At 50.7% G+C, this 26,626-nt stretch overlaps 2 protein-coding genes across 4 annotated transcripts; one reads left to right on the forward strand and one right to left on the reverse strand.

The window, feature by feature from the left end:
- Positions 1 to 1,458: 1,458 nt before the first annotated feature.
- On the reverse strand, positions 1,459 to 9,194 carry COX4I1 (cytochrome c oxidase subunit 4I1). 3 transcript variants are annotated; one of them, XM_081215306.1, is made up of 5 exons: positions 9,045 to 9,194; positions 7,795 to 7,868; positions 3,332 to 3,499; positions 2,595 to 2,726; positions 1,459 to 1,708 (listed from the first exon to the last, which is right to left on the reverse strand). In XM_081215306.1, exons 2-5 carry the CDS (start codon positions 7,865 to 7,867, stop codon positions 1,572 to 1,574), a joined length of 510 nt encoding a protein of 169 aa, XP_081071432.1. In that variant the 5' UTR covers position 7,868; positions 9,045 to 9,194; the 3' UTR covers positions 1,459 to 1,571. The 3 variants fall into 3 exon arrangements, with proteins under 3 accessions (XP_081071432.1, XP_081071434.1, XP_081071433.1); XM_081215308.1 differs by having other exon boundaries at positions 9,076 to 9,146; XM_081215307.1 differs by having other exon boundaries at positions 7,795 to 7,887; positions 9,045 to 9,137.
- A 73-nt stretch (positions 9,195 to 9,267) lies between these two features.
- EMC8 (ER membrane protein complex subunit 8) lies at positions 9,268 to 25,739 on the forward strand. The gene is made up of 5 exons (XM_081216441.1): positions 9,268 to 9,759; positions 17,995 to 18,071; positions 23,630 to 23,699; positions 24,431 to 24,525; positions 25,267 to 25,739. Exons 1-5 carry the CDS (start codon positions 9,529 to 9,531, stop codon positions 25,424 to 25,426), a joined length of 633 nt encoding a protein of 210 aa, XP_081072567.1. The 5' UTR covers positions 9,268 to 9,528; the 3' UTR covers positions 25,427 to 25,739.
- The last annotated feature ends 887 nt before the right edge of the window (positions 25,740 to 26,626 follow it).

Genomic DNA, 26,626 nt, shown 5'->3' on the forward strand with positions numbered 1-26,626 from the left:
CCATAGGTGCTCAGCAGACCTCCAGCTTAAGGATGGTGGGCTGGATCGAGCATTCATTCTGTTTCCTCCTGAATTTCCACTAAACTGGCAGTAAAGGGATTTTTTTCTTTTTTTTTTAAGGCATAAACCCACAAAGACAGAGAAGCAGACGAGGACAACAGTCACATCTTGGAATCTGACGCTGAGGTACAGGTGGTCATCCTCTGAGCAAGTGCAAGAGTGCTTCCGACGTGGTCGGGGGAAGCCCCCAGGCCCAGGGAGGCTCCGTGTGAAGCCACTCCAGGGGAGCAGCAGTCTGGGGGTCAGTCTCCAGCACCCCCCACTCCCACTCAGGCAGAGCCCTCGGCCTCTAGCTGCATCCAGTTCCACCACCCAACCCGGGAAGGGCCCCTTCCTCTTGGGGTCGTTCTGGGGCGTGAGACGGTGAGCGCCTGGCCCGTGGCAGGGGACCCACCAGTGATCGTTCAAGGGTCAGAAGAGCCAGGTGAGGGGCCAGGTCAGAACCCCAGCCCCACCACAGGAGCCCTCGCTGGGAAGGAGCTGAAAATGGCACTGCCCGAGGGAGGTCCAAGCCACCCAGAGCCACACGGATCCTCACAGCCAGACTCGCGCCCCACAGCTCCCGGCACTTCCTCGCCCCCCAGAGGGCCTCCCGGGGAGTCAGCCGGCCCTTGAGAACAAGCCAGCAAGGCCATTTCCAGAGCAGCGGGAGATACTGCAATCAGGGGCTACAGTTCACCTGCCCCTCCTGTTACACTGGTTGGTTCAAGCCTTCTCACAAGCCTATGTAAGGCCAACTTCCTGTGACATTCCTCTGGTCGAGCTCTAGGGACCAACCTCCCTTCCCAGTCACGGCTCCCCCCTGACCCACCCCTGCACCCAGGCTGCTGGGAGACCCCTCTGCACCAGCTCTATTCTGGAATCTGTTCTGCTTCCCCACGCAGGGGCTCCAGGACCCAGTAAGGGGAACGGACGTTAAGAGCGAGGGGAGAGAACCACAGGACAGACGGAGGAGCCCCCACAGGACACCTGCCGGGGGCTCGGGCAGGGCTCCTTAACTCCTGCCCAGCCTACGACTGGCTTCGCTGTTGCTTCTTAGATGAAAAGGCAGGAGCGCAGAACTCGGTCTGCCCTTCCCAATCTCGTGGTCACACACTCCAACCAACTCACAATTTCAAGGGGAGAGACAGCCCCAGGAGAAAAGTGACCACGGTGAGGTCTGTCAGTCTGGCTACTGCGATGGGGATTTAACTCTCATAAAAATCTCTTGTCAAAACATCCCACACCACAGGACTCTATATTTTTAGTTTTTATATGCTATCCCCTTATACAACTTATTTTTGCCAGTTCATTTATACCCAAAATGTATTTACTACAGACACCTGGGAGAAACTTACTGTGTTTCAAACGACGCTTTCATTTCATTCAGTTACCATCAAAGAAGCAGCCACAAGGACGTCACGTAAACTGCTCGTTTATTAGCACTGGTACTGGGAAACAACACTCCCGTAAACGTGCGGAGCTGCAGGGAGGTGACATGGGGGGGGCTCCGGCATGCGAACGGCGGGTCCTTACTTCTTCCACTCGTTCCTGTCGTAGTCCCACTTGGCTGAGAAGCCCTGGATCGGGGCCACCTTCATGTCGAGCATCCTCTTGGTCTGCTTGGCCACCCACTCCTCCTCAAAGGTGTGCGGGATGGGGCCGTACACTGCAGTCCAAAACAACCTCGTGAGGCAACACTGTCCTGACCAGGTGTTTCCAAGCCAATGCGCTACACGGGTGAGGCCTTCCCCCATCTCACTGGCAACCCGACCAGCGCAGTCATCTGCCACTTGACAGCCACACGCAGGCAAACACACTGGTTTCGAATTCTGGGCACTGACAACTCGGTATTTCCAAATTATTCCTTCGTTTGTAAAAGCAAGCAATAAAACACTTAAGCTAAAAGCAGAACGTCCTCTCTATAGGATATAGACAACGGGGCTACAGGCAAGCACAGAGCACAAACAGAACGAAAGGTGACGCGGGGGAAGAGCAGAGGGTCACAGGTCTGTCACCGAGCCGCGTCCACAGGCAGGCCACAAATACAGGATCACAACTCCTCAGCACGGGAAGATACCTACGCGGCTGCACAGAGAGAACGCAGGACAGGCGGCACTAGAACAAGCGAGCAGGCAGCCCAGCGCTGGCCGGGCAGAAACCGCTAGGGCCGGAGACCCAGGACTCTGGCCACTGAGCTGCAGTCCCCGACAGCTGAGACAGCCCTTGATGCGTACGAGTTCCCTTCTCCTGGATCTAACCGCCACTACTCCTTCTTCTGACAACTGACTGGCGAGCAGAGAAACCACTACTGGATACATGGCGTGCTGTACAAAGGAGGCCGTTCGTGACCGAGCGTGGCCCGCTCAGAATAAAGCAGACTCTGCTTACACCACTTCCGTTCACGTGAGCCAGTCTCTCAAACAAGTAAACAAGCTGGGGATGGAGCCCAGGACAGAAGCGCCGATTTTGTGTGAAGGCCCCATGGCCCACTCTTGGGCACTGAAAGATGCAGCCACTCCGGGTATATGGCCCCTTCTCTCCCCTCAACTCACCGTACAGCTTCTCCCAGATGAGGATGAGAGCAGTGAAGCCGAGGAAGAACATGGCACCGCCCACAACCGTCTTCCACTCGTTCGTGCTCCTGTTCATTTCCGCGAAGCTCTCCTTGAACTTAAGGCGGTACACTGGGAACAGAAAGGACAGCGCTGCAGGCACAGAGGGCCACGGGGACCGGCAGCCCCTCCTCACGGCGGGCCTCCATCCCTCCTCCCCACAACACGGGGGCGGCAAACATACAGCGAGGAACACAGCACAGGCCTGAGGCCCGGACGCACCCACGCACACGTAAGCGGGAAGGAAGGAGATGCATCAACTTATGGAGTTTACTCTGGGCAAAAGAAAGCCGTGAAATTCCTTCTCCTTTAGATTAAGGTTTAAGGGTCTGTTCAAGCCCATAATACTTTCATGCCTCTTTCCTACCTGACAGTGAAATTTCGCTGATCTTCCATCAATAATTTACAGCCAACCCAGTCCCACCCAGGGAGGCCCCGAGAAGCTACTCTCACACGCTAAGCCCTCCGCAGAGCCCTGCTCAGCAGCTCTGCATCTCTGTTCCCGCTCCTCCCCGGCGGGGCTGGAGCCCACAAGCCTGGACAAAGGGGCCTGGGCCCTGGACAGCCCCACAGAGCCACAGCACCCCACCCTCCCCAGCACGCTGGGCTCTGGGCAGCAGCCCAGAACCAGAATTCTCGCCCAACGCAAGCTGCCCTGGCTTCCCTTCAATACCCACGTTCAACTTTCTCATCGATGGAGAGGCTGCTCCAGGAGGCCTTCTCCTTCTCCTTCAAGGCCTTCTGGCTGGCAGAAAGGTCCCTGACGTGGGCCACATCGGGCAAGGGGTAGTCACGCCGGTCGACGTAACTCGGGAGAGCAAAGTCCTCAGTCTTCACAACACTTCCTAAAACATGCATTGGATAAATATTTGAAAATTCACATAGGTTCAGAGTTACAAACAAGGCGGCACTTCTAAAAACCAAAGTAAGTTCGTGTATGTGCACCCTGAAAACTTCAGTTATCCCAGGGGCTGCGGCCACCATTCCAAACATCCACAGGACTGTCACGTGCAACAGGGAGCAGGCCTGTCCTGAGGGGCCCAGATAGCAGAGTGAGGCTGGCAGACGAGTAAGAGCAGCGCTTTTCATCACAGCAAAACAAAAACCTGCCAGGGGCAGCGCTAACAAGGCGGCACTTCCTGCAACGACCAGTGTTCATGCAGAGGTCAGAGAGGGCGCTCAGGTGCCCTGGACTGGACTGCAGACTGGACTAAGTGAAGGCCCTTCTGCAAGGGACTCCAACTAATGGGGAAGAACAAAAACAATATAAAACTCATGAAAAGGGCTTCCCTGGTGGCACGGTGGTTGAGAGTCCGCCTGCCGGCGCAGGGGACACGGGTTCGTGCCCCGGTCCGGGAAGATCCCACGTGCCGTGGAGCGGCGGGGCCCGTGAGCCATGGCCGCTGAGCCTGCGCGTCCGGAGCCTGTGCTCCGCAACGGGAGAGGCCGCAGCAGTGAGAGGCCCACGTACCGCAAAAAAAAGAAAAAAAAAAAAAAAAACCTCATGAAAGAAACAAGGGTTCAAAGTTCAGAAAGAAAGATGTATGAAAAGCTGGTTAATGCTCCACTGCTTATTACAGCAAAGTATCAAATAACCTGTGTCCAACCAAGGACGCACTAAGAAGCTGTGCTCCTTAGAAACACGTTATCATGGAGCCATTTGGCCTGTTCAACAAAGGTTTACCAAGCACCTACCATATGCCAAGCGTGGCTCCAATCTGGGATCATCAGTGAACAACGCAAACATTCCTGCCTACCAGTGTCAACATGCTAGAAGTGGAAATCAAACAATAAACTACAGAGCATGTTGGGAAATGAGAGATCTGGAAAAAAAAGAAAAAGGCAAGCAAAGGAAGGGAACCAGGGGAACATGCATGGCAGGAAACAAGTAACAACCGTACAATGAATGACAGAGATCCATGTGCCCAAAATGGAAAGACAACTGTGTACCCACCAAGTCACAGAACACTATCAGGGTTATGTTTTCTTTTTAAAAAGCTAAGTTACATGTAGATACTCACAGGTATGTGTAACTAAACACACAAATCCCCTGGCAAGTTAAACCCAAGCTGTTATCAATGGGAAGAGGAGAGGACACAATGAGGATTCTGCTAAAAAAGTCAGAAATGTTAGTGCCTTCAAGTGGGTGTGTACCCATGGATTCTTCCAGCAAAGAGGAAAAAGTTCAGACAGCAGGAAAAAAAAGGAATATCTTCAATTTTATTTAGGGTTTTCCCTCTGCAAAAAGCTGTGTTCCATTCTACCCTACATCTGCAAGGAAATTTTGTGTTCCAAACTGATTAAGAGGTATGAAGTCCTGCAAAAATGCTTCACCTCCATTTAGCTTAGTCCCAATGATTAAAATCTCCCCAAACATGTTAACAGTAGTGAAATAAAACCTTAAGCCTTAAAGCAGTAAAATTTCTCTAGACGCGTATCTGTGACTTGCAAATGCCTACCATACTTATGTATTTATACCCGACCTCATCCCAAAAGAATTTGAGATGAAAATGGCTAGAATTACCTTCCAATTTAAAAACTCCATCAGAATGATGAGTGAACTACAAAGCACTCAGGTTACACGAGTTATTAAAACTAGATATTAACTAGGGTCATGAGAATGTTCTGAAGTTGACTGCGTGATAGTGGCGCACCTCAGTGGATGAACCAAAAACCACTCAAGTGCACCCTGTAGTGGGTGAATGTGTGTTGTGTAAATTACATCTCAATAAAGCTGTTATAAAGACGTAAATGCTCATAATCTTTGAGCACTCTAAGCATAAAACTGCACTTTCTAGAACAAGAATGGCCAGTTCGTGATCACAGGGCTGCCGAGGGCTCTTCAGCACTTTGGGCCTGGTCCCCCAGTAAATGAGGGGCGGGGAGGGGAGTGCGGAGCACAGACACATAAAGGTTAACACACCAAACATTCCTTCTAAAAAGAGAGAAAAGCAAAGACTTTGCATTCTAGTGCATGTTTTAGCATGTCTATCCTCAACCTGGATGGATTTGGGGGAGCCTCTGCTGAGGCAATCTGGTGAATCTGAGCTCCCCTCTCAGACGGGTCACCGTACAAATATCCAAACTTCCCACAGGGGCTACCAATGGTGCTCCAGACTGTGCTATTTTATGTGAAGAACCGGTTCTTGTACAACTAAAACTTTAAAGTTAAAGAACGAGACTTGTCTAATGGACTGCAGTTCTCTCCACCTGCCTACCGTGTGCTGGAGACGCGGCCATGAACAAGCCCGGAAAGGGACCTGGACTCCAAAGCTGGCGCTCTAGAGGCAGACGACACTCAAACTACCCCAAATCCACAGTCTCTAAGGAAGCACAAAGCAAGGTAAGGCAGGACAGGTGGTCAGGAAAGGCTGTTCTAAAATAACACCTGCACGGAGGGTGACGATTCCAAAGAAGCAACCATCCACACCTCTGGAGCTGAGGCAGGAGGGGCCAGGCTGGTGCATCTCAGGAACAGAACACGCGTGCGCGCTGGGGGCCTGAGCCCACAGGAAGGGCTGAGGGCTGGTTTGGGCTGCTCTTTGCCGTTCTGGGTCTGACGTGACGAGACCAGAGAGGCTGGGCGCTGATCGTACTCCAGGCACGAGAAGCCAGCGGAGGGCTTCAAGAAGGGACTGACTGGATCTGACTCCCTCTGCCTAACGCAATACCCTAAGAGTAAGTCATGGTCAGTGCCACCAAGGGAGGTTCAAGTTGACTTCTTACAGAAGATCCGAACGACCAAAGGGACGTGAAAGAACTCTTGGGGGTGACGGAAATGTTGTATGTCTTGACTGGGGTAGTTGTTACACAACTGTGAGTGTACCTAAATCCGTAGAAACAGAACACCTAGAAAAGATAAGTTTTCCTTTCTGTAAATTATACTACCAACTAAACTAAGCAAACAAACTAAAAGCTAAGGAAATATATTAGCAAAACCAAAATGGAAACAAAATGTAATTTCTGTCCTACGTGACTTGCCAGGCTTTTAGTGAAGGAGTGCTTCTTTCTGCATGTATTAACTAAACAACTAATTTTTTTCATTACCTAGTCATTTAAATTACATATTTCAATAATACTCTTACTAAAATCATCTGTTTTAGAGTCTATGTCCACAGTGTTATCCTGAGCAATATCAGCAATATAGAGAAATGTAAGACAACAATATTGCCAATTAAAGGACACAATTTCAAGGAAAAATTCACACACAAAGCAACTCAGGCAACAGCTTTTGAGCCCCTAGATACATAAGCCTTGCTCTCTGACTTTATCACCCACCACTCAAGCCTTGCCCTCGACCCCTCAGTAACACAACCTGCCATGCTGACTTGCATTTCCTCCTCCTGCTTGTTTTCCCTCCGACTGGAATGCCACTCCCCTCTGGAATGTGAGGTTAAACCTACTAGCCCTTCAGCAGAGCAAGGCCTCTCCTCCAGAAGCCTCCCCTGTACCCCAGAGGCCAGGCTAAATGTTTCTCCTCAGGGTCTATCTCTTACTGAAACACTGCCTTCATGTATTTTCCCTCTCCAGACTGCAAACAGTCTTGGGGAATGATTCCATATCTCATATTCTTTTATTCTAAGTGCCTAACAGTGACAAGTACAAAGAAGATGCTTGATAAATGCAAAACTAAACTTGCTATGTGCCAGGCACTGCACTAAGCTGTTTACATATATTTCAGGTGAGAAAACAGATTCCTAAACTTGAGTAACTAGTCCAAGGTAGAAATGAGATTGAACCCAGTTCAGGCGAGGAAATCCAAGCTCCCTCCCTTCCATTGTCCCAATAACATAAACCGTGTTCAACGTAAGTGGCTGGGAGTTTTGTTGGAGGGAGAGAGTGTTAAAGTCAGGTATAGTGGGGATCTCTTAAAAGGGGTGGAACTTGAACTTGAACCTGCAAATATGGGAAGGGAAGGAAAAGGGGGAAAATATCAGTATTGGCAAAGACCCAGACCAGAATTCAATATGATTCATAAATACTCTCTGATCTAGAAGTATGCCCCATTAAAATATTTATACCTCCCCTCAAGTTCCTCAACATCGTGGTCAGGATCTTAGCCCTCTCAGCCCTCTGTGTTTGAAACTCCAGCACAGGGCCTTAAACAGAGCGGAGCAAAAAGAAAAGTTGTTACACTTACCGTGTGCCCGTACACACACCGAAGTGGAAATTGCTCGCTTGCCAATTAGGCTAAATACTCTGGTAGCCAACATTCTGAAAGATAAAAACGTACCTTCTCTATGAATAAGCGTAAACGCCTATTAGGAATGATTCTTCTTTTTACCCCAATGCATTTTGGAAGTCAACGCAATTCTTTTTTCTTCTTCTCCCCTCTAACGTAACTGATCCCTTCTTCATTACTGATTCTGAATTCACAAATTAACCTGGGATGAGGTGTTTTCTTCTCAGCAGTCAGCACGTTTTAACGGAGCTTCATTATAAACCAAGCACCATATGTATACACTTAAGGCAATTCGGAGAAAACTGGGTTTTTGGTTTTTTCTGCATATCGTTTCTCTGCTTTTGTGTTTTAAACATTGGCTTTCTTACAAAGCAAAGAGGAAAATATTTTTAAAGGAGACTCTGGAAAAGCTAGAATGTGCTATGATGGGCTCCACTGTTCAGGAAAAAAAAGTCAACAGTTCAAAGGGACGGTGGCACGCACTGCATTCATTATTTGGTTTCAGACCTAATATGTGCACAAGACAGGAAGGGGAAACCCGGGAGAAAGGCTGCAAACAGGGCCCTGGGCCACTTCCAAACCCTGCAGGACAACGAATGACCTGGATGACCCACCTCTCACCTGGGCCTTCATTGAATCATGCCTAGCTCCCCTACCTCCCCCTCCCTTAAAACTGGACGTTTCAGGGGACCCCACCGATGACGAAAAGGATCCCAAACGCATTCAGAAAATACCCATTACGGGCAGAATAAACAGAAGCATGACATCAGGGCTGAACTCGTTCCCGTTTCCCGTGTTTTCTCCCCCTGCCTGGCCCGCGCGTGGGCGGACGCCGAACGCCTGCCCCTGAGCCCCGTTACAGCCGGGGCGGTGGCGCAGCACCGTCTGAAGGGGTGGCCGGGAGCCCGCAAAGCGACCTGCCCTAGAGTGAGCGCCCGCGGCCAGCGGACGCTCCAAGGTCAGAGCCGAAGCCAGCCCGCCGCCGCGGCAGCGCAGGCGAGGACCGGCCAGTGCTTATGGGAGGCAAAAAGACCGCCATCCGGCGGCTCCGGAGCCCGGAGTCCCCGCCGACCGGCCTCAATGTCACCGGGATCGGAGGCCCAGCGCCGGTTCCTGCTGGCGCCGCGCGGCGCGCACGCAGGCCCGACGGCTTCCTGCGCCCGACCCTCACCAGTCTCGCGACGCAGACCGGTCGCCGCCCGCCTCACCTGCCGCCGCCGCCGCCCAGCCGCTGCTCACCGTGCCCGCCAACGGCCGCCCTCTACGCCCCGGTTACTCACGACCGGAAGAGAGCGAGGCCGCGCCGCGGAGCACCACGGGATCGAGGAGGACCCCACCCCGCTCCCGACCTCATTGGAGGTCACAGGACCGGAAGTCGGGGGGCGCCGCGAACGTCGTAAAACGCAGAGCCGGGCTGCTTTCCGGCGGTCGCTGGGAGACAGCTTTTCGGCGGCGCCCGGCGAGAGGCGCGAGGGGAGTCTGACGTGGGCTCATCGGGCTCTCCCGGGGGGAAGCCGGCGTCGAGAGGAGCCAAGACCGAGCGGGGCCTGGTCTGTGGGGGCCTCCGCCAGCCGCGGGACCGCGCCAGGCAGCTGCCGCCTCGTCCCACTTCTCCCCTGAGGCGCCGCGCGGCCGGGCAGCGGATCCAGGCCTCGGCCGGCGCCGGGCCTCCGGGGCCCTCCCGGGCTCAGCATGCCCGGGGTGAAGCTGACCACCCAGGCCTACTGCAAGATGGTGCTGCACGGCGCCAAGTACCCGCACTGCGCCGTCAACGGACTGCTGGTGGCCGAGAAGCAGAAGCCGCGCAAGGAGCACCTTCCTCTGGGCGGCCCGGGTGCCCACCACACCCTCTTCGTGGACTGTATACCCCTCTTCCACGGCACCCTGGCCCTCGCCCCCATGCTGGAGGTGGCCCTCACCCTGGTAAGCGCGGGAAGGGTCCTGCCTCGGAATCAGCAGGGCAGGAGACCGCCTGGCGATCAGCTTCCGAGCAGTCCCAGCTGGAAGCTCACAGTGGTCCAGCCGGAGTCTAGACCCACCCCCGAGGTAGCCGTGACCACGAACGGACGACCCGCGAGGGCGCATAGGACTTTGCCTGCACTTAGCAAGGCCCCGCAGGTGGCAGCTGGTAGTGGCAGCGGCCGCAAGAGCGATCTTAACCGTCCTGGGTATTTTTAGACGCTTTAGGCGACGAATAGTACATTAATTTTCGCACACCAGTATCCTTTATAGAAACAAGCCGTCGTTAACTGAGCGATGATTTGACAGCGTTTGTATTTGGGATTTTGAGTCCCGGGAAGTTTTGACACTGCGGTTTGGCCCTTGCGCACCTTCGCGGGGCCGGATCCGTGTCTGCCGTGGGTGTAAAGGCTGCGGTTCTTCCGACGTTAGTGCCCCGGACCCCGAGGGTGGAGACACGTTTAGAGGCAGGGTTGGCCTCACGGGCACTGCTGCCCGAGAATGCGCCTGAGCGCTTTGTAAGGGAAGCTTGTCTGTCCTCTTAGTGACATCTAGAATGCACACGTGGTTTTAAAAGCTAAAACCCGCAGATGGCAGGTTTGTGGAATTTAAAAGCCGGAGCAGACATGCCTTCCAGCCCGCACACTGCTGTGGGTCTGCTCACGACTGGTCTGTTGAAGTACAGTGAGAAAAGATGTAGCATAGGGATAGACTGGCTGGTCATTGAATCCTAGGCAGTGCTTGTTGAGGTATGGTGACCCATGAAGGAAAAAAGACCGCCGATAAATTTGAGTTGAAACCGTAGGGAAAAATAAACTGTAGACTCAGACCTGCCTGGCTTGAGGTACAGTTTTTCATATACATATAAACTATGATACTAAAAAAAATTAGTTGATTATGCAAAAAGTAGTTAAGTGAGAAGGTGTAGGTAGAAGTCCTTTCTCTATACCTCCCACCAAGTAAAATGAATCCATTTTGTAATTTACCTAATTATTGACACCCATGTCAGTTCTTGGTAAGCAGGAAGTATCTTGAGACAAACGGTCCTCGCCTAAGCTTAATGGGCACATCTTTGAATGCCTGTTAAACTGAGTCATTGTCTGAATTTCTTCATATCATCTTGGGGCAGGAGATAGATAAGAAGTAGATGATATTTATAAAATCAACCATTTTAGCTCCTGAAGAAATAGCTTGTCAGTACCAGTACATCCCTGGGGTGTGCATGTATCTGTTTTACTTCAAGTCTTTTCAACCACCTGTCAGTGATGATTTTGTTATCAAGGGAATTGCGTGGTGACTGGATATGTGAAGTGCGTTCACTTGCGGGAACTAGATTAACCAGTAGCACTAATGCAGGATTATTCAGTTCTCCTGTAGTGTCAGGCCTGTGCTGGGGGAGGGATATGGCTATGGATCAAACACTGTACCTGCTTAGCTGTTGAACTTGTACCAAGCGGACAAGTACAGTAGCGAAGCATAAGTGCCATATCAGGAGTTAAGCAGAAAGTGGGGAAGGTTCAACTAACCCAGCCTTCCTTCAGGGGATGGCGGGAAACCACTCAAGGCAGAGGGAGTAGCTTGTGCAAAGACCAGGAGAAAATGGGGAGAGGGGTATTTAGGGAAGAGCTAGAGTGTAGAGTGTAAAGCGACCTGGCATGGAGAGAGGTGAGCAGTGGACAGATTTCATTGTAGAGGACCTTGCAGACCACACAGCGGAGTTTGGGCTCCATCATGAGGACAGGGAAGCCACTGGAGGAGAGTTGCATGGTCACATTTGTGTCTTGGAGTGATTGCCCCAGCCTGCAGCAAAGAGGATGTTGGAAACAGGAGTGTATATAATACTAGAGGCAGAGAGGTGGCCTAAACTAAGTGTGCCGTGGAAGCAGAGGAGACAGACCGGAGAGAGCCAGGAGGGAGAATCCACAGCATTCAGTGACTAATCGTGTGGGGACATAGGGAAAAGGAAGCAAGGGTGACACACCTCTATTTCTGACTTAAGCATCAGAAGGACAGTGGCACCATTCGTTGAGGGAAAATGACCTAGTGTTGACAGCTGAAAAATGGGTCTGAAACTCAGAAGATGGGTGGGCTGGAGACATAGATGGGGGACCAGTAGCTTCTCAATGACTTTTGAAGCCATGAGAGCAGGTCCTATTGGCTGGGACTGTGTGTAATGAGTAGAGAGCCATGGACAGAAACCCGAGGAACTCCAGCTTCTGCGGGGTGGGTGGAAGAAGGGAAGTCAGACTAACCAAGGTGGAGCCAGGGTGGGTAGGAGGGAAAGGTGTGTGGCTTTAAATCCCTAGAAAATCCTATCAGAAATAATCAAAGAGCATCTTAAAGGCAAACTTGAACCTCACTTGGAATTGTCAAAATAGGATCAATTCCTTTCATTCTTAAGTAAGCTCTACAGAGTTAAAGGGTTATGTTCCTATTACAAGATATAAATGCAATACTTGAAGGAGTTAAATATACCAACTATAAGCAACCTTTACATGAATTTTCCCCAAGGATTAGGCCTGTGTCCACCATTTACCTGGGGAGGGAAGATGCCCAGAGGGGACCTTGACTCTCAAGGCAGGCCCACTGCCACAGCTTGTTAAGGGGCGCTGCTTGAAGCCTTGTTCTGACCCTGCTCGCCCTGCACCACTGCACGCTGCACCCCAGACTCGCCTTCCAGCATGTCCCCAGGTGTGCCCTTCAGTGTTTGGGTCTCCTCCTTGAGTCCAGCAAAATTAAGTGCAAACTAGATTCTCTGCATTTAGCTTCTTTGCACACAGTAGAAACTAACAGCCAAAGTTTTATCCTTGCCAAGCAGTGGTGGTTTGTGCTTACTTTTCTTCTGTTGATCAAAACTTTGAATCATAGACTCAGAATTTGAAAAATACGAGAAAGATGTCAACTGAGTACAAATTAAATAACTTTCAAAATAAAGTTATAAAGGAAAATTTGCAATTTGAGTCCATCCACAAATTTTGTATTACAATTAAGATATTTAAGTTTATATCATTCAGTTTTTGACTTAGCAACTTTACAACCTGAAGGCAGTGAAAAAATCTCAGTGTATGGAGCCATGGTTTATCAGCTATAGAAGATGTAGTTTTAATAAAGCATGTAAATCCATAAAACTGTATAAACGAGGCCTAATTCTCCCAGCTTGTTTCTATTCAGGGAGTTTCGTGTTGAGTTATTTTTTTTTTTTTTTTTTTTTTTTTTTTTTTTTTTTTGCAGTATGCGGGCCTCTCACTGTTGTGGCCTCTCCCGTTGCGGAGCACAGGCTCCGGACGCGCAGGCTCAGCGGCCACGGCTCACAGGCCCAGCCGCTCCGCGGCATGTGGGATCTTCCCAGACCGGGGCACGAACCCGTGTCCCCTGCATCGGCAGGCGGACTCTCAACCACTGCGCCACCAGGGAAGCCCTGAGTTATTTTTGATAAGTGGGGAAGACTGACTTGATGTGCAGTCCCTCAAAGGGCAGCATCAGATTCCTTTGCAAGGCTTTTCATTATCATTTTCCATTAAAAAAAAATCCTTGCATTTCTGGTGCTTTCTTTTTTTTTTAAGTACTTATGCCTGTTAATTTATCCTTATAACCCTTTGACGTAGGTAGTGATGGAATTATTTCTAAAAGCAAAAATCCATAAAATGTCAGTAGGGAAATTAGCATAAACCTGCTGTTTCCCTAAGCCCTCTTTGTCCTTTTCCCCCGTCGGTGGTTTCCTGGTGCTGTGCAGCTGCTTTTCATTACATTCTGCTCCAGTGACTTCCTTTGCCCGTTGGTTTCGTCGCAGTGACCTCGGTATCGAACTCTTTCTGCTGCTTCCACATGTGCCTTCTCTACTCATCTGCACGGGCTGCTGCCCCTGTGGCTTTTGGCTCAGCCCCCTGCTTCCTCCTGCCCCTTTTTCTCTCCAGAACATAAATGTGCTGGCCTGGGACAGGGAGCTGGCTGCTTTGGGTTCTCCTTTCACTTCTTCCCTTTGACCTTCGCCCTCTGTCCCCATGCCATTTACCTCCAGAGCTTTTCCTCCTTGGAGCCAGCTCCTTTCCTGCCAGAGAAGAATCGGCAGCCGACTTGAGAAGGAGCTTTTCTTCTCCGTGAAGCTAACAACCCCTCTACTTTGAGAAGCCAGGGCCTGCTCATTGCTGCAGGCAGGGAGGCTGACAGACACACCCAGCTTGTAAGTGGCAAACATGGGAGCAAGGCCCTACTGGGGTGGCTCTTATCAGCTCCCTGCCTTGCCTACTTCATGGCTATTATATAGCCACGAGGTGGGTGATGGTGCTTTGAAAATTACAAAGTGCCTCATACATGCAATTGGTAGCGAGTTTGCTGAGAGAAGCTGCTTTCTTTGTGCAGTCTAACTGGGAACGGATGAGTTGGGCCCGGGGCCTTTAGTCGTTCTCCTATGTGTCTGGAATGGAACGAGCCTGAAAGGGCATTGAACAGAGGGTGGCAGACTTATGCCAAGGTGAAAGTGTCCTTCTTTCCCTCTGAAAAGTAAAAGAAACTACATAAGTAAATGCAGGATTTGGACCCTGTATTCAGAGTCACTTGACGAGTTTCAGAGTGTTGTCCTGAACTTTTTCATTTTGATTGTTCACGAGATGCATCACGGGAGTAGGGCATCTTAGCAGCAAGGTGAGGAAGATGGAAGCGGATTCGTTGAGAACAGCGGTCAGACAGCTTCTCAGTTCTTCTGCCTTGTGCTGCCCCACTTGGGCGGGAGCGAGTTGCCGTTTGGGCTGACTTCAGGATTCTGAGGGCCCTCAAGAGCTGCCTGCCCCCGACTGTCCATGCTGGTCGCCTCCTCCCACACCCTCACTCTTACTGCCCGCCGGGTCACTCTCACCCATGAGGTCTGGTTCCACTGAAACTGGTTTACGCTACCTCTGTGGGCTCTGATGGCCAGTTCTCCATTCCTCAACTGGGGGCCACTTGTGTCTGAATCTGGACAGCTGTGGACAGGCTGTGCATGCCTGTCACAGGCATCCAGACTTAACTTGGTCGTTCTTTTTTTGAATCATTGAAAGGTTTCTAAAGCCAAGCCAGAGCTTTTGTTCCTGGTTCACTTTTGGGACAACCTCTTCAAAGAGTTCTACTAGGGAGCTCCCTGGCGGTCTAGTGGTTAGGACTTAGCGCTTTCAATGCCGGGGCGCAGGTTCAATCCCTGGTCAGGGAACTAAGATCCCGCAAGCCATGCGGCATTGCCAAAAAAACAAAAACAAAACAAAAGGGCTTCCCTGGTGGCGCAGTGGATAAGAATCCGCCTGCTAATGCAGGAGACACGGGTTCAAGCCCTGGTCCGGAAAGATCCCGCATGCCGCAGAGCAACTAAGCCTGTGCGCCACAGCTACTAAGCCTGCGCTCTAGAGCCCGTGAGCCACAACTACTGAAGCCCGCATGCCTAGGGCCCGTGTTCCGCAACAACGGAAGCCACCGCAATGAGAAGCCCGCGCACCGCAACGAAGAGTAGCCCCTGCTCCCCGCAACTAGAGAAAGCCCGCACTCAGCAACAGAGAACCAATGCAGCCAAAAATAAATAAAATAAATAAATTTTTTTAAAAAAGAGTTCTACTAGAAGTTCAAGGTCATGACATTTTTCTGCTGGAATTTGGTTAGGCCCTTGGAGTTTTACGTACAGGAATTCACCCCTCGTTAGGTAAAGTGTAAGTTGAGGTGTGCATTGTGTTTGTCACAAGAATCATCCTTCATGTCAAGTGACTCCTCTGCGCTCTGAGTACAGGTACAAGGTGACACCACGTGTTTGCTAGGGATTGAGTCCTGAACCGTTACCTGCAGCCCAGGAAAGGGATCTGGGAGCAGCTTACACTGCCCACTAAAGACGGCTGTGGGAGTCCCTGGTGGCATAGTGGTTAGGATTCTGGGCTTTCACTGCCATGGCGCGGGTTGATTCCTGGTCAGGGAACTGAGATCCCGCAAGCTGCACAGCATGGCCATAAAAAAGGACTACTGCTGGGGATGGTCAGGATATCAGCAGCAGAAAATAATTATCTTATATTAAACATAGCTGTGGTGGGCCAAAAAATGGACCCCCAAGATGTCCACACCTTAATCCTTGGAACCTGTGAACGTGTAACCTTACATGGTAAAAGGGACTGCAAATGAGATGAAGTTAAGGATCTTGAGATGTGGTGATTATCCTGGATTGTCTGATGGACCCAGTGTAATCGCAAGGGTCCTCGTAAGAGGCATCAGGGTAAGAGTCAGAGAAAAGAGTTGTGACAGAAGCAGAGGTCAGAGTGGTACAGCCACCAGCCAAGGAACGTGGTGACCCCTAGGTGTCGGAAAAGGCAAGGAACGAATTCTCCCCTAGAGCCTCCAGAAGGAATCAGCCCAGCGGACCCATTTTAGACTTCTGACCCGTAAGATAAATTTGTGTTGTATTAAGCCACTAAGTTTTTGTAACTTGTTACAAGGGCATTAGGAAGCCAGGACAGTAGCAAAACTCGGGATACCATCTGTAGTTGTGACTCTGGATATAAGAACAGCCCACACCACAGGGCTGGGAGAGGGGCACCAAAGTGGGCAGGGTCACCTCAAGTGAGGACACACTCGAGACCAGCCTTTGATCAGAAACAAAGACTGAGAGGGCTACGCTAAAGGATGGGCTAACTTATGGGTTTGAGTTCAGGGAATGGGGCCAAATGCCAAATTTTAGAACGGGGCTATGCCCTTTGATACCACATAGAGATACATTTAGAAAGAAATGAAAGAATTTGCTTCTGTAAGCAGCATTAGAGAGTTTCTAGAACTCATTCCTTTTAAGAGGTGATAGAAACAAAATATAAGTAATTGTGGAATAATTTGCATCAAAGTTACAGTGAAAGAGCCATTATAAATATTTTGTAGACATGGCTCTCGTCTTCTGAGTGGATGACCAAAACGTTTAATTCTTTCACTGAGCCTTGGTTTTGCCCCAATGTAATTTGTAAGCTCTTAGGAAGCCAGAATTATTATTCTAATCTTTGTGTGAACGAGGGAACCTTGGTCTGTAACCATTCTGTAATGTCTGCTTTTAGTCATAAAGGAGACTGTTGGAGACCCAAACCAGAATTTGAGAAAAAGAGCAGTAGAGCTATGTTTAAAAAAGGAAAAAAATAAGAAAGAAAAGAAAAACATTTTTAACCAGTTACTTTGAAAAACTCGAGGATCAATTTTATCTGTTCTTTTGCAGACTGAGGATAGAATTTACTGCAGTGTATTATTAAAATTCCATTATGGCAAAACAGGATGACCTTTTGTTGCTTTTAATAATAGCATTAGACCTGCAGGATGCTAAATCTGATGAGAGAAGAGTGGCATTATAAAACTAAAAACTTTAAAAATCCGCTGCCATGCTCCCATTTGAAAACATGCCACAGAGAAGGGTGTACGCGCGCATGCACGTGCCTGTTTACCCCACATCCCGGCGTGATGGATTTTTCATGGTGTGTTGCTAGGAATACTGAGATACGGTATTAAAGCAGTTGGCTTTGAAACAGACTTATATTCCCAGGTTGGCTGTGCTACCTGGCTATGCAGACTTAGACCCTCTCCGAGCTTTTTAGTTTGCTTATCTGTGAAGGATTGATTTAAATGATCTTAAGGCTTATTCAAGCCCCAGAATGCCTCAGTGCTTCATATTGTCAGAGAAGGTGGGTAACTCTGGTCTCACCTCACCCACGGCACTGCACCCGTTTAATATATGTCTACACTGGGGCCTTCTGCTGGGACTGGGGGAGGAGGTCATTCCTCGTGTCCAGCCCCACCCTTCCCAGTCATTACAGGGTCCTCCTCTGTGGGAAGACACCCCACCTCAGTGAGAGTGGGAGCCCAGGCTCTTCTTTGCTTTCTCTGGCCTCACGTGGACTGTGGAAAGCAAATTGGGGTGACCTTTCCCCTGAGCACCCATTTCATTCTTGTTTGGTTTTTTTTTTTGGCGGTGCTGCTCAGCTTGCAGGATCTCAGTTCCCCAGTCAGGGATTGAACCCGGGCCACAGCAGTGACAGCCTCGAATCCTCACCACTAGGCCACCAGGGAACTCTCCCATTTCATTCTCGTAGGGAGGAGGATACAGGGCTTATATCTGATTTGTCCCAGCATCCAGGGGTTGGGGGGGTTCCCTCTGTTTATTGAGACTTGATATTTAAGAGGAAATCATTCACCTTTTCTTCCCAAATTTTGTTCTTCTTTCAGATTGATTCATGGTGCAAAGATAATAGCTATGTGATTGCTGGTTATTATCAAGCTAACGAACGAGTAAAGGATGCCAGGTATGTCCATGCAAAACCCCTCTGTGGTCTGAAAGAATGATAGTGTGAGGGAGATGATCTCTGATGCACGTTTTTACCTCTGTGGTCTCAGGATGCAAAATCTGTTAGAACAGAACCCCTCTGGGCCCTCTGTGCTTGTTTATAGTATTCCAGGGGGACTGCGGTATGGGTAATTCCAAACAACAGTAATTCTAAACATTTATATTAACGTTGGGATTCTGTTCTGTATCTTCTTTATTTTGCTTGAAGGGAATTCATAAAATGAAAGCAACAGTCCAGGGCCTCCTGTTTCTGTCCCCACTCAGCTGGGTCTTGCTTCCCGTTCCCAAGGTGGGAATGATACAGGGCACAGCATTAGGAAAGAACTCCACTCTTGCTTGGGGGGTTAAAAAAAGAGTAACGTTTAGGTTTGGTGCCCTTAAGGTCTGATACTTTGACGAAAATGTGGTGTTTGCTGCTTCTTTCACGTTAGGTTCCGGTTTCTTTTATCTGGCTATTTGCACCGTGATTCTCACTAATGAGCAAAGCTGAGGTCTTTGCTTTACTTCTGCGTCAAAGTCCCAGCAGAAAAACACTTGACACCCTGTAGTTAGGATAATTGGTGGAGGACTTAATAAGGCGGTTGTTTCCAGAGGTGTGAACTGTATGTAAGAGAACTCACGAGAGGGTGGGGCAGTCACCTGGAGCTGGTGACAAAAGCTGGTACCTGCGCTGCCAGAAGGGGTGAGGAGGGGTTGGGTCAAGAAGCCCGGCCCAAGGAGAAGAGTGCCCTCTGGTCGAGGGATACGACCAGCAGCCAGCCTGATGGGACCTCGCAGGCCAAGTCCCAGAGGAATCAGCACCCTAACCAGCCGAAAGCCAGAGGCAGAAGCTGGGGTGCCCTCGCACGCTTCCCTGACGTGGCCAGGCAGCCTGGGACGCGGTGAAGGACCCCAGACCGAAGTGTCTCCTGGAGTCACATCCGCTTGCCCAGCAAAGGCAAGAGGCTGGACTCACAGCGTTAGGGCCATAATACAATAAGCTGAAGAAACACTTCAGGGATGGAAGCCGTTTTGCTGTAGAGGACTGGGCCCAGTCGGGACTCAGAGGGAGACAGGGTCACTGGCGCAGACTCCTGGGAAAGCCTCTGCGTGGGCCACGGCGCAGGGGCGCCCTCTGAAGCCTGGCTCTCGCGCTCTTCCCGCCCGCTGCCCGTCCAGGCTCTCTCTCCGGCGCATCTCTTGTTGACCACGCCTTACATTTGAGCCCACCTGCCTCCGGGGTGCTGATGAGCTGGGGCCTATTCATGGCCTGTTCATGGCCTGTTCATGGCCGGTGTCGGTCTTGGTCTTTGTTACACGAAAGAGGCTGCATGGCACAAAGCGCCTGCCCCGGGCCAAGCTCTGTGCTGAGCCACGCTGGACTCTTGGCCCTTGCCCTCGAGTTGCTGGATTGAACACAAAAGACACCGAAACCTAGGCCCCCAGGCCCCATGCCGGGAACGTGGTACGGAGGGCTGTCCAGCAGTAGTAGGCAGGCGTTGAGTCCACTGCTGTGACCAGAGGGGCCCTCGGGGAGGGGTGTCGTTTGAACAGGATGCTCGCGCGTGGCAGGGTCCTGTCACGTACAGACGTGGAGAGCAGAGGGAAGAGTGCGGAGGGGGGACAGCGTGAGGCAGACACCGGGTGGAAGCCGGCAGGAGTGTGGGGCGCACGCACAGAGGGGGCACCAGCAGGTGAGGCCACCCTGACGGCTGTGAGGCATTTCACTGTTTTGTAAGCAGCGGGGAGCCGTCCTTGGAAGGTTTCCCGGAAGCAGACAGTACTGTCCCGCAGCTGTTCTCGCAGAAGGAGAGGACACCGGGCCAGAGGTGATGGCGCTGGCTTCCTTCCTCCCCGGCCCCCAGACGCCCCCGCACAGGCTCTCCCTTCCGCTGCCTCACTTGACTCACGGCCTCTTCATCCTCCTGCCTCTGTTCGGACCTCATTGCAGCCCAGCCTAGAATTATCTTGCTCAGACACCACTTTCATGCTCTTCACACCTTCTAGAATTTCCCAGGTCCTTCACCTGCTCTGCTCAGGAGGTCTTCATTCTCCCACTGAAGTCAGTGTCTAAGTGCCTGCCAGCCGTTGGTGAGATCCGTAGAGAGCGTGGTGGGCAGTGAGACAAGTGGGTCCAGTAACCCCCTGGATCCCTTCTGACCCTGTGAGCCTCGGCCGTACTCCGGGATCTAATCCACCCCTCCAGCGTGTTTGGAGTAAACCTCCAGTCACTACCACTGTGCCTGGCCTGGGCCTTTCTTGGTGTCATCCTTTCGAATCCTCACAAGGACACTCAGCTGAAGAAACTCCAGCCAGAGACGCTCGCTGCCACACAGCCAGGAAGCTCAGAAGCTGGGATCACGCTGACTTCCTTCTTTAGTACCATTTGCTTCTACCTAGAAAACCTTCCCTTCTCTCTTCAGCTTCGCCTAGCGAAAATTTTGCTCCTCTGTTAGAAACATCGGCTGATTCACATCGTCTCACAGCATAAGCTTTGGAGCCAGGTTAGACTTGGATTCAAGTCCTCAGTGACTTACTGATTCACCACTTTGGCCTCAGTGGTCCTGTCTGTAAAATGGAGCTAAAGAGTTCATCCCTCGGAGAGTGGGAGTGAGGAGGGCAGAGCAAAGCCACATGCAGCGTGCTTAACTCTGTGTTTGATTCCAAGTAGAGGCCGGTCCTGTTACTCGTCCTGTGATTACCTTTTTTAAAAAAGGATCATTCGGTCACTGTTTTAATCTGAGAAAAAGAACTATAAGGTGTTTGTAACTGTTTTACTCATTTCCTAAACTTCAGGTTATCCCATCAAGTCTTATTTGATCATTTCATAATTGCTGGAGCTTCGCTTCATGATAAACATTTCAAGAGGGGTAGATTTCAGTACCAGGTCCAGTGCCTTGGCCTGAGGTAGATGCTCAGTAAAGAGCTTTTAGGTGTAAATGTAAGATCTCAATCACAGGTTCGTGCCTAGTTTTGTGTGGGTTGGGAAGGGGGTTTCGCAAGTGGCTTCCGTCTCCAGGGCCCCCACCGTTGTATTTGGCAGCTGACTGTTCACAGGAACAAGGACTTGTACAGCCTAGTTGGAAACAAAGTACTGACGTGACTGTCACAATGTGACGATCTGACATTAGGAGTGGAGCAGGTCGGTGTTAGAGACTTAGTGTGAAATACAAATAAGAGGTAAACAAAATTCGTAGTTCTGTGAAATACTTTGGCAATTCATTAACTATTGTAAGTTTTAAGTTCTTTCAAAAGAAAACGGTAAGTGTGAGCTTGGGGGCATCTGAAATGAAACATAATAAATGTTTCTCATCCCCTTCCCAATAAAAGTCACCAAGTACTATAATAATCATAAACGTTAGGATAATAGCATTTTGCCAGTTTCTTTGTGGCAAATGCTCCTAGGGAGAAGATCATGCTCTTAGCAAATGCTGACTTCATTTCCCTTTGCACCTAAGGTGTGAGTGAGTGAGGAGCGGGGTGCGCCTTCTCCACAGTGGGCGGGTGAATCAGCAGGTCCCGCTACGGGAACTCGGCACTTGCTGACTCCTGTGAAGTGCTGCCTTCACTTTGAGGGCTTTCCGGGGTGACCTGAGGGACAAGAATCCCGGGGGCCCTTTCTCTATTAAACTGTTTTTTTGTTTCATTTTTCTTAACACGATACTGCAGATAAATAATCACACATCTCTATAAATTCTCAATTTTAAAAGTGAAAATAGAATAATTAGATAAAAGTTATTTTTATAAAGCATTGAACCTGCTTTTTTCACCTCATTCACAAAGAAACGATCGTAATTGTTCAGTGTGTTTCTTTAAGGCTCTGTCCCTGCTTCAAAAAGCTGAGACTGGGCTTCCCTGGTGGCGCAGTGGTTGGGAGTCTGCCTGCCGATGCAGGGGACACGGGTTTGTGCCCCGGTCCGGGAAGATCCCACATGCCGCGGAGCGGCTGGGCCCGTGAGCCACGGCCGCTGAGCCTGCACGTCTGGAGCCTGTGCTCCGCAACGGGAGAGGCCACAGCAGTGAGAGGCCCGTGTACCGCAAAAAAAAAAAAAAAGCTGAGACTCTGTGCAGGGGAAAAAGATGCACAAAAAGACAACTGCATACCAGGGCTTAAGTGTTTAGAGAGGGGACACATGGACCTCATCTGGGGCAGCTTGGCAAGACGTCCCAGAGAGGATGGTGTTTTCTGGGCATTAAAGATGGAAGGAATTGAGTACGCAGAGGTGGGCGCCGAAGGGCATTCCAGACAGGGAAGGGTATGAGTGGGGGGGCGGGGTGTGTGAGGAGGACAACGCGCAGACAGTTCCCTGGGAGGGAAGGCACACAGAGCATTGCTCCGGGGGTGGGAGCGGTAGCTGGTCCCGTGGTGAGAGAGGCTGGGTCTGCCAGCCTGAGCACAGGGGGCTTTTATCTTCCAAGAAGAGCCTGGAAATTGAGACCAATGAGGAGGCAGTTTTAGAAATGCATGCCTCCGGTGACAGGCTGAAGGGGGCAGGTGGCAGGGAGAATGAAGGGGGCAAAGGGAGGCACCTGGTGCAGGGTTGGAAGCAAGTGGGAAAGGTCACCTCAGCCAGAGAAACCGCGAGCAAGCCGGCCTGCCTGCCTTGGATTCCAGCCGCCCCGGATTCCAGCCGGGGGGCCTTGGAGGCTTCGGGGGTGCTGCCCTCCGGGGTGAGGGGGCAGACGGCAGACTGCACGGCATAGTGAGGAAATGGAGCCAGAGGGACAGGATCGTCAGCTTTACTAAAGAAGTTGAAGAAATACGGTTGAAAGCGAGAAGAGAAGTTGGACCGAGACTGCACAGAACTGGTTAATTTTCTTGTCCTAAAAAGGAAAAGACTCAGATTTGACCTCAGAGCTGGGCCCGTTGTCGGGGAAGGGAGCTAAGTAAGGCCCCAAGGAGGAGGCCAGAGTGGATGGGCCTGCGGGCGGGAGGAGGGGGGCGCAGGGACACGTGTGACCCACTCTCCAAGTCACCCTATTGACGTAAGGTGGAAAGTTGCCATTTACCAAGGTTGCGGTGGGCACAGAGCCAGAGCCAGCCAGGGAAGGCTCCTGAGCACTGAGAAGATCTGGAATGGCTTAGGAATTTTTAAAACTAAAAAAAAAAGGAAAAACAACTGACTCGATTCCAGCAGCTGAGGGCGCAGACGGAGAAGGTGGGCCCTGGGGGCTGCTGGCCTGGGGCGGCTCTCAGCAGCACAGTTGTCTGCAGGCCCTGGGTGGCACTCTCCCCCAGGGTCCAGGGAGCCTTTCTGTTTAGAAAACACCCTCTCAAGATCCCCTCCCAGGGCTTCCTGGTTGGGGAAGGGCCCTGCTCTCCCCTGTGCTCCACGTGGCCCACGCAGCGTTCCCCATCCTCACCAGTCACTGCAGCGGGACCGCAGTCACCAGAAGCTACTTAAACGGGCGTAACAAGCTCGGGCAGCTTACTGGTGCCCTTGGTCTTTGTATCATTGCTGTTCACTCTGCCTTAGGCAGACAGCGTTGAACGGCGATAACTAAAATGCGGTAACCTCGCTGGTTCTTCTCCCACAGTCCAAACCAGGTTGCAGAAAAGGTGGCCTCCAGAATCGCCGAGGGCTTCAGCGACACAGCTCTCATCATGGTAAGCCACTCTTGCTCGCTCCTGAGCCTTCTGTGTGCGGGATGGCTGCTGAGCATCCTCTTGCTGACGTGGGGCTTTAACTATTGCTATAAACGGTTTTCCTTTCTGCGGGTACTTCATCGGACCGTGGCCCACTTTTGCAGTCTGCTCCCAACTGCAGGCTTAAAATTGCTGAGTCACAGGCCGCTGCTGTCCCAGCGCATGGATTTCTGGGGGGGGGGGGGGGGGGTCGTTCCACTTCAGCAGGTCTCACAGTGGGGTCCCCATGCCAGCAGCAGCAGCACCACCTGGGAATTTGTTAGAAATGCAGAGTCTAGGGGCCTAGCAGTCTGTGTTTCAGTAAGCTTCCAGATGATTCTCACGCAGGCTCAAGTGTGAGAGCCATTGGATTAAGTTAGCTAGCACAGCTGAGGGAGCCGGGGAGGGAGCCAGGAGGGGAGTGGCTCTCACCAAGAGCCCTGTTAAGCTCAGTTCAGATGGGATTCTAACAGAGAAGGCGGAAGTAAAGTTTGGAAGCTTCACATTTGTGAAAAAGCAGTAAAGTACTTAGTATTTCTCCTGAATGGCACAGTACACCTGGGCCGTGCTCTCGTGGTGTCCTGCGCCGTGAGGTGGGGTTTCTGCCCCGGGCAGTGTTGACGCTGGTCCTGGGAGAGCCTCAAGGAAGGGCCTGCGGACTCACAGCAGAAGCACCGGCTCTGTTCACAGGCACGTGCTTTGTCTCATTGCAGGTAGACAACACCAAGTTCACGATGGACTGTGTGGTGCCCACAATCCATGTGTACGAACACCACGAAAACAAATGGCGCTGCAGAGACCCTCACTAGTGAGTGCCCTGTTCCAGGGTGGCCCATGTGCCACGTGTGCTGGTGCCACTCCGGGCACCCAGCTCCCACAGGAAAGCTGATCCCAGCCTTCTGGGTTTTTAAGTTAGCGTCTTCCCCAGAGGAGTGTGCAAACCTCTTACAGAAGTCATGCATGGGGCTTCCCTGGTGGCGCAGTGGTTGAGAGTCCGCCTGCCGATGCAGGGGACACAGGTTCGTGCCCCGGTCCGGGAGGATCCCACATGCCGCGGAGCGGCTGGGCCCGTGAGCCATGGCCGCTGAGCCTGCGCGTCCGGAGCCTGTGCTCCACAACGGGAGAGGCCACAACAGTGAGAGGCCCGCGTACCGCAAATAAAAAGAAGTCATGCATGTTCCTCGACCCCTGGAGGACTGAGGCCTACAGGGTTTCCAAGCAGTCCAGACAACCTGAGTGTCACTCGAGGGTCTTCCCACCTCAACCTCAGGGCACCCCTCCCCAAGCCAAACCCTCTTCCCAGGCATTTCATTTGGTTTCTTTTTAATCAGTCATCTACTTCCGGCTTTTTCAGAATTTCATTTGGAGGGTGACTCTTTCACGTTTCAGATTCTTAACGTGCATCTTCACGTGTTTAAACGTACGTGTTTGCTAGTGTTCAGTACTGTCTTCCTTTATACCACTCTGCACGTGGCTGGTTTCCTGTTTACTCTATTGAAAAGCCACCTGTTTTCATTAAGAGGCTGATTTCTCCCATTTCACCTCGTAGTGATTACTGTGAAGACTGGCCGGAGGCCCAGAGGATCTCGGCGTCACTCCTGGACGGCCGGTCCTATGAGACGCTCGTGGATTTCGATAACCACCTGGATGACATTCGCAATGACTGGACAAACCCAGAGATCAATAAAGCTGTCCTGCACCTGTGTTAGGGAGGGATCTCAGTGACTGGTCTCTGGGCATTTCCACTGCACTGGAGAAGAAAAGCTGTTTTTAAATGTAAATAAGATATCTCTAGCCTGTGTGGAAAGCTGGCAGTTTTCAGAAGTGGCATGTGCCTTGAAAGAGGGCAGAATGTCCCATCAGTCATCTTTCTAATGCAGAGTCTCGAGAACAGGCATAGACTGTCCCATCTGACCATCCCTGTGGAGTCCTTCCCAGTTGTACGTTGCTATAATTCTTCAAATCAAAGCTATTTCTGCTTGTCCAAGATTGTTCCTATTAAATGATTTTAACCTTTTATAATCTGGAGAGAATACTTTTTAAGGCTTATGAACTATCTTAAAAAAAAAAAAAAAAAGGCCCAGATCTTATACCCGAATGAGAGTGTTTGTGAGTTTTCATCCTGTTTGAGTTAATATCGTCCAGACCTGGGATTGGGCAGGCACGTGGCGTGTGGGTGCCGAGCAGTTTCTGAGAGCCCTGTGCTGGTGTCAGCGGTCTGGAGGCTGCAGCTACGAACAGCACGCCCCTGCCACCCCGCTGTCAGGCTTCCATAGCTGCCACGACTCTACACGTGGAAATAATGCCACAGTTGCCTGAGAAACCTTCATCATTAAGGGTAAAAACAAACATCATTGGGAAGGCAGCTTGGATGGGAGCACAGTGTAATAATCCTCAACCAGAAAGCTTGTAAACCTGTGGAACCAAAAGAAAAGCGGAACCATGGTAAGATTATCTTAAAAAGGCAAGAATCGGTCCTAACTCCTGACTGACATGCATGATTATCCAAATGGTTCTAATTTATGTCTTCAAAACAATTATTTTTTTTGTATTTGAAGCAACAAAAGCAGAACAAAACTTAGGGTCCCGGAGTTTTATAGTGCACTGTCTGTAATCATTATACTTGAAACAGTCAAGCTTTTTAACCCAGTCGTAGGAAACTGATGGGGAAACTTTATGGTTCCATTACATCTTTTTCTTTTTTACATGATTTGTTTCATGCAGAGTTCAGAGAACTGTACCTTTGCTACTGTCTTTTTTTGGACTACATGAAGGAAATTTGTAACGATCAGATAATCTATTGAAAAGGTTTATGACACAGCATTCACTATTTTCTCTTAATAAGTAGGAAACATTTCAGCATTGCTTACAATAGATGTGCTTTATTTGGTCCACCGGATTCTCTCTTC

Source organism: Mesoplodon bidens, assembly GCF_964165515.1.
Source record: "Mesoplodon bidens genome assembly, chromosome: 18".
Lineage (NCBI taxonomy): Eukaryota > Metazoa > Chordata > Mammalia > Artiodactyla > Ziphiidae > Mesoplodon > Mesoplodon bidens.

What these genes read in the sequence shown, in the direction of transcription:
- COX4I1 (XM_081215306.1), bottom strand. Translation starts at nt 7,867, where the DNA reads ATGTTGGCTACCAGAGTATTTAGCCTAATTGGCAAGCGAGCAATTTCC. An exon ending in GGTGTGTGTACGGGCACACG is followed by an intron (nt 3,500 to 7,794) that starts GTAAGTGTAACA and finishes TGCATGTTTTAG; the next exon opens with GAAGTGTTGTGAAGACTGAG. An exon ending in CATCGATGAGAAAGTTGAAC is followed by an intron (nt 2,727 to 3,331) that starts GTGGGTATTGAA and finishes TTCTGTTCCCAG; the next exon opens with TGTACCGCCTTAAGTTCAAG.
- EMC8 (XM_081216441.1), top strand. Translation starts at nt 9,529, where the DNA reads ATGCCCGGGGTGAAGCTGACCACCCAGGCCTACTGCAAGATGGTGCTG. An exon ending in TGGAGGTGGCCCTCACCCTG is followed by an intron (nt 9,760 to 17,994) that starts GTAAGCGCGGGA and finishes TTCTTCTTTCAG; the next exon opens with ATTGATTCATGGTGCAAAGA. An exon ending in GCGACACAGCTCTCATCATG is followed by an intron (nt 23,700 to 24,430) that starts GTAAGCCACTCT and finishes GTCTCATTGCAG; the next exon opens with GTAGACAACACCAAGTTCAC.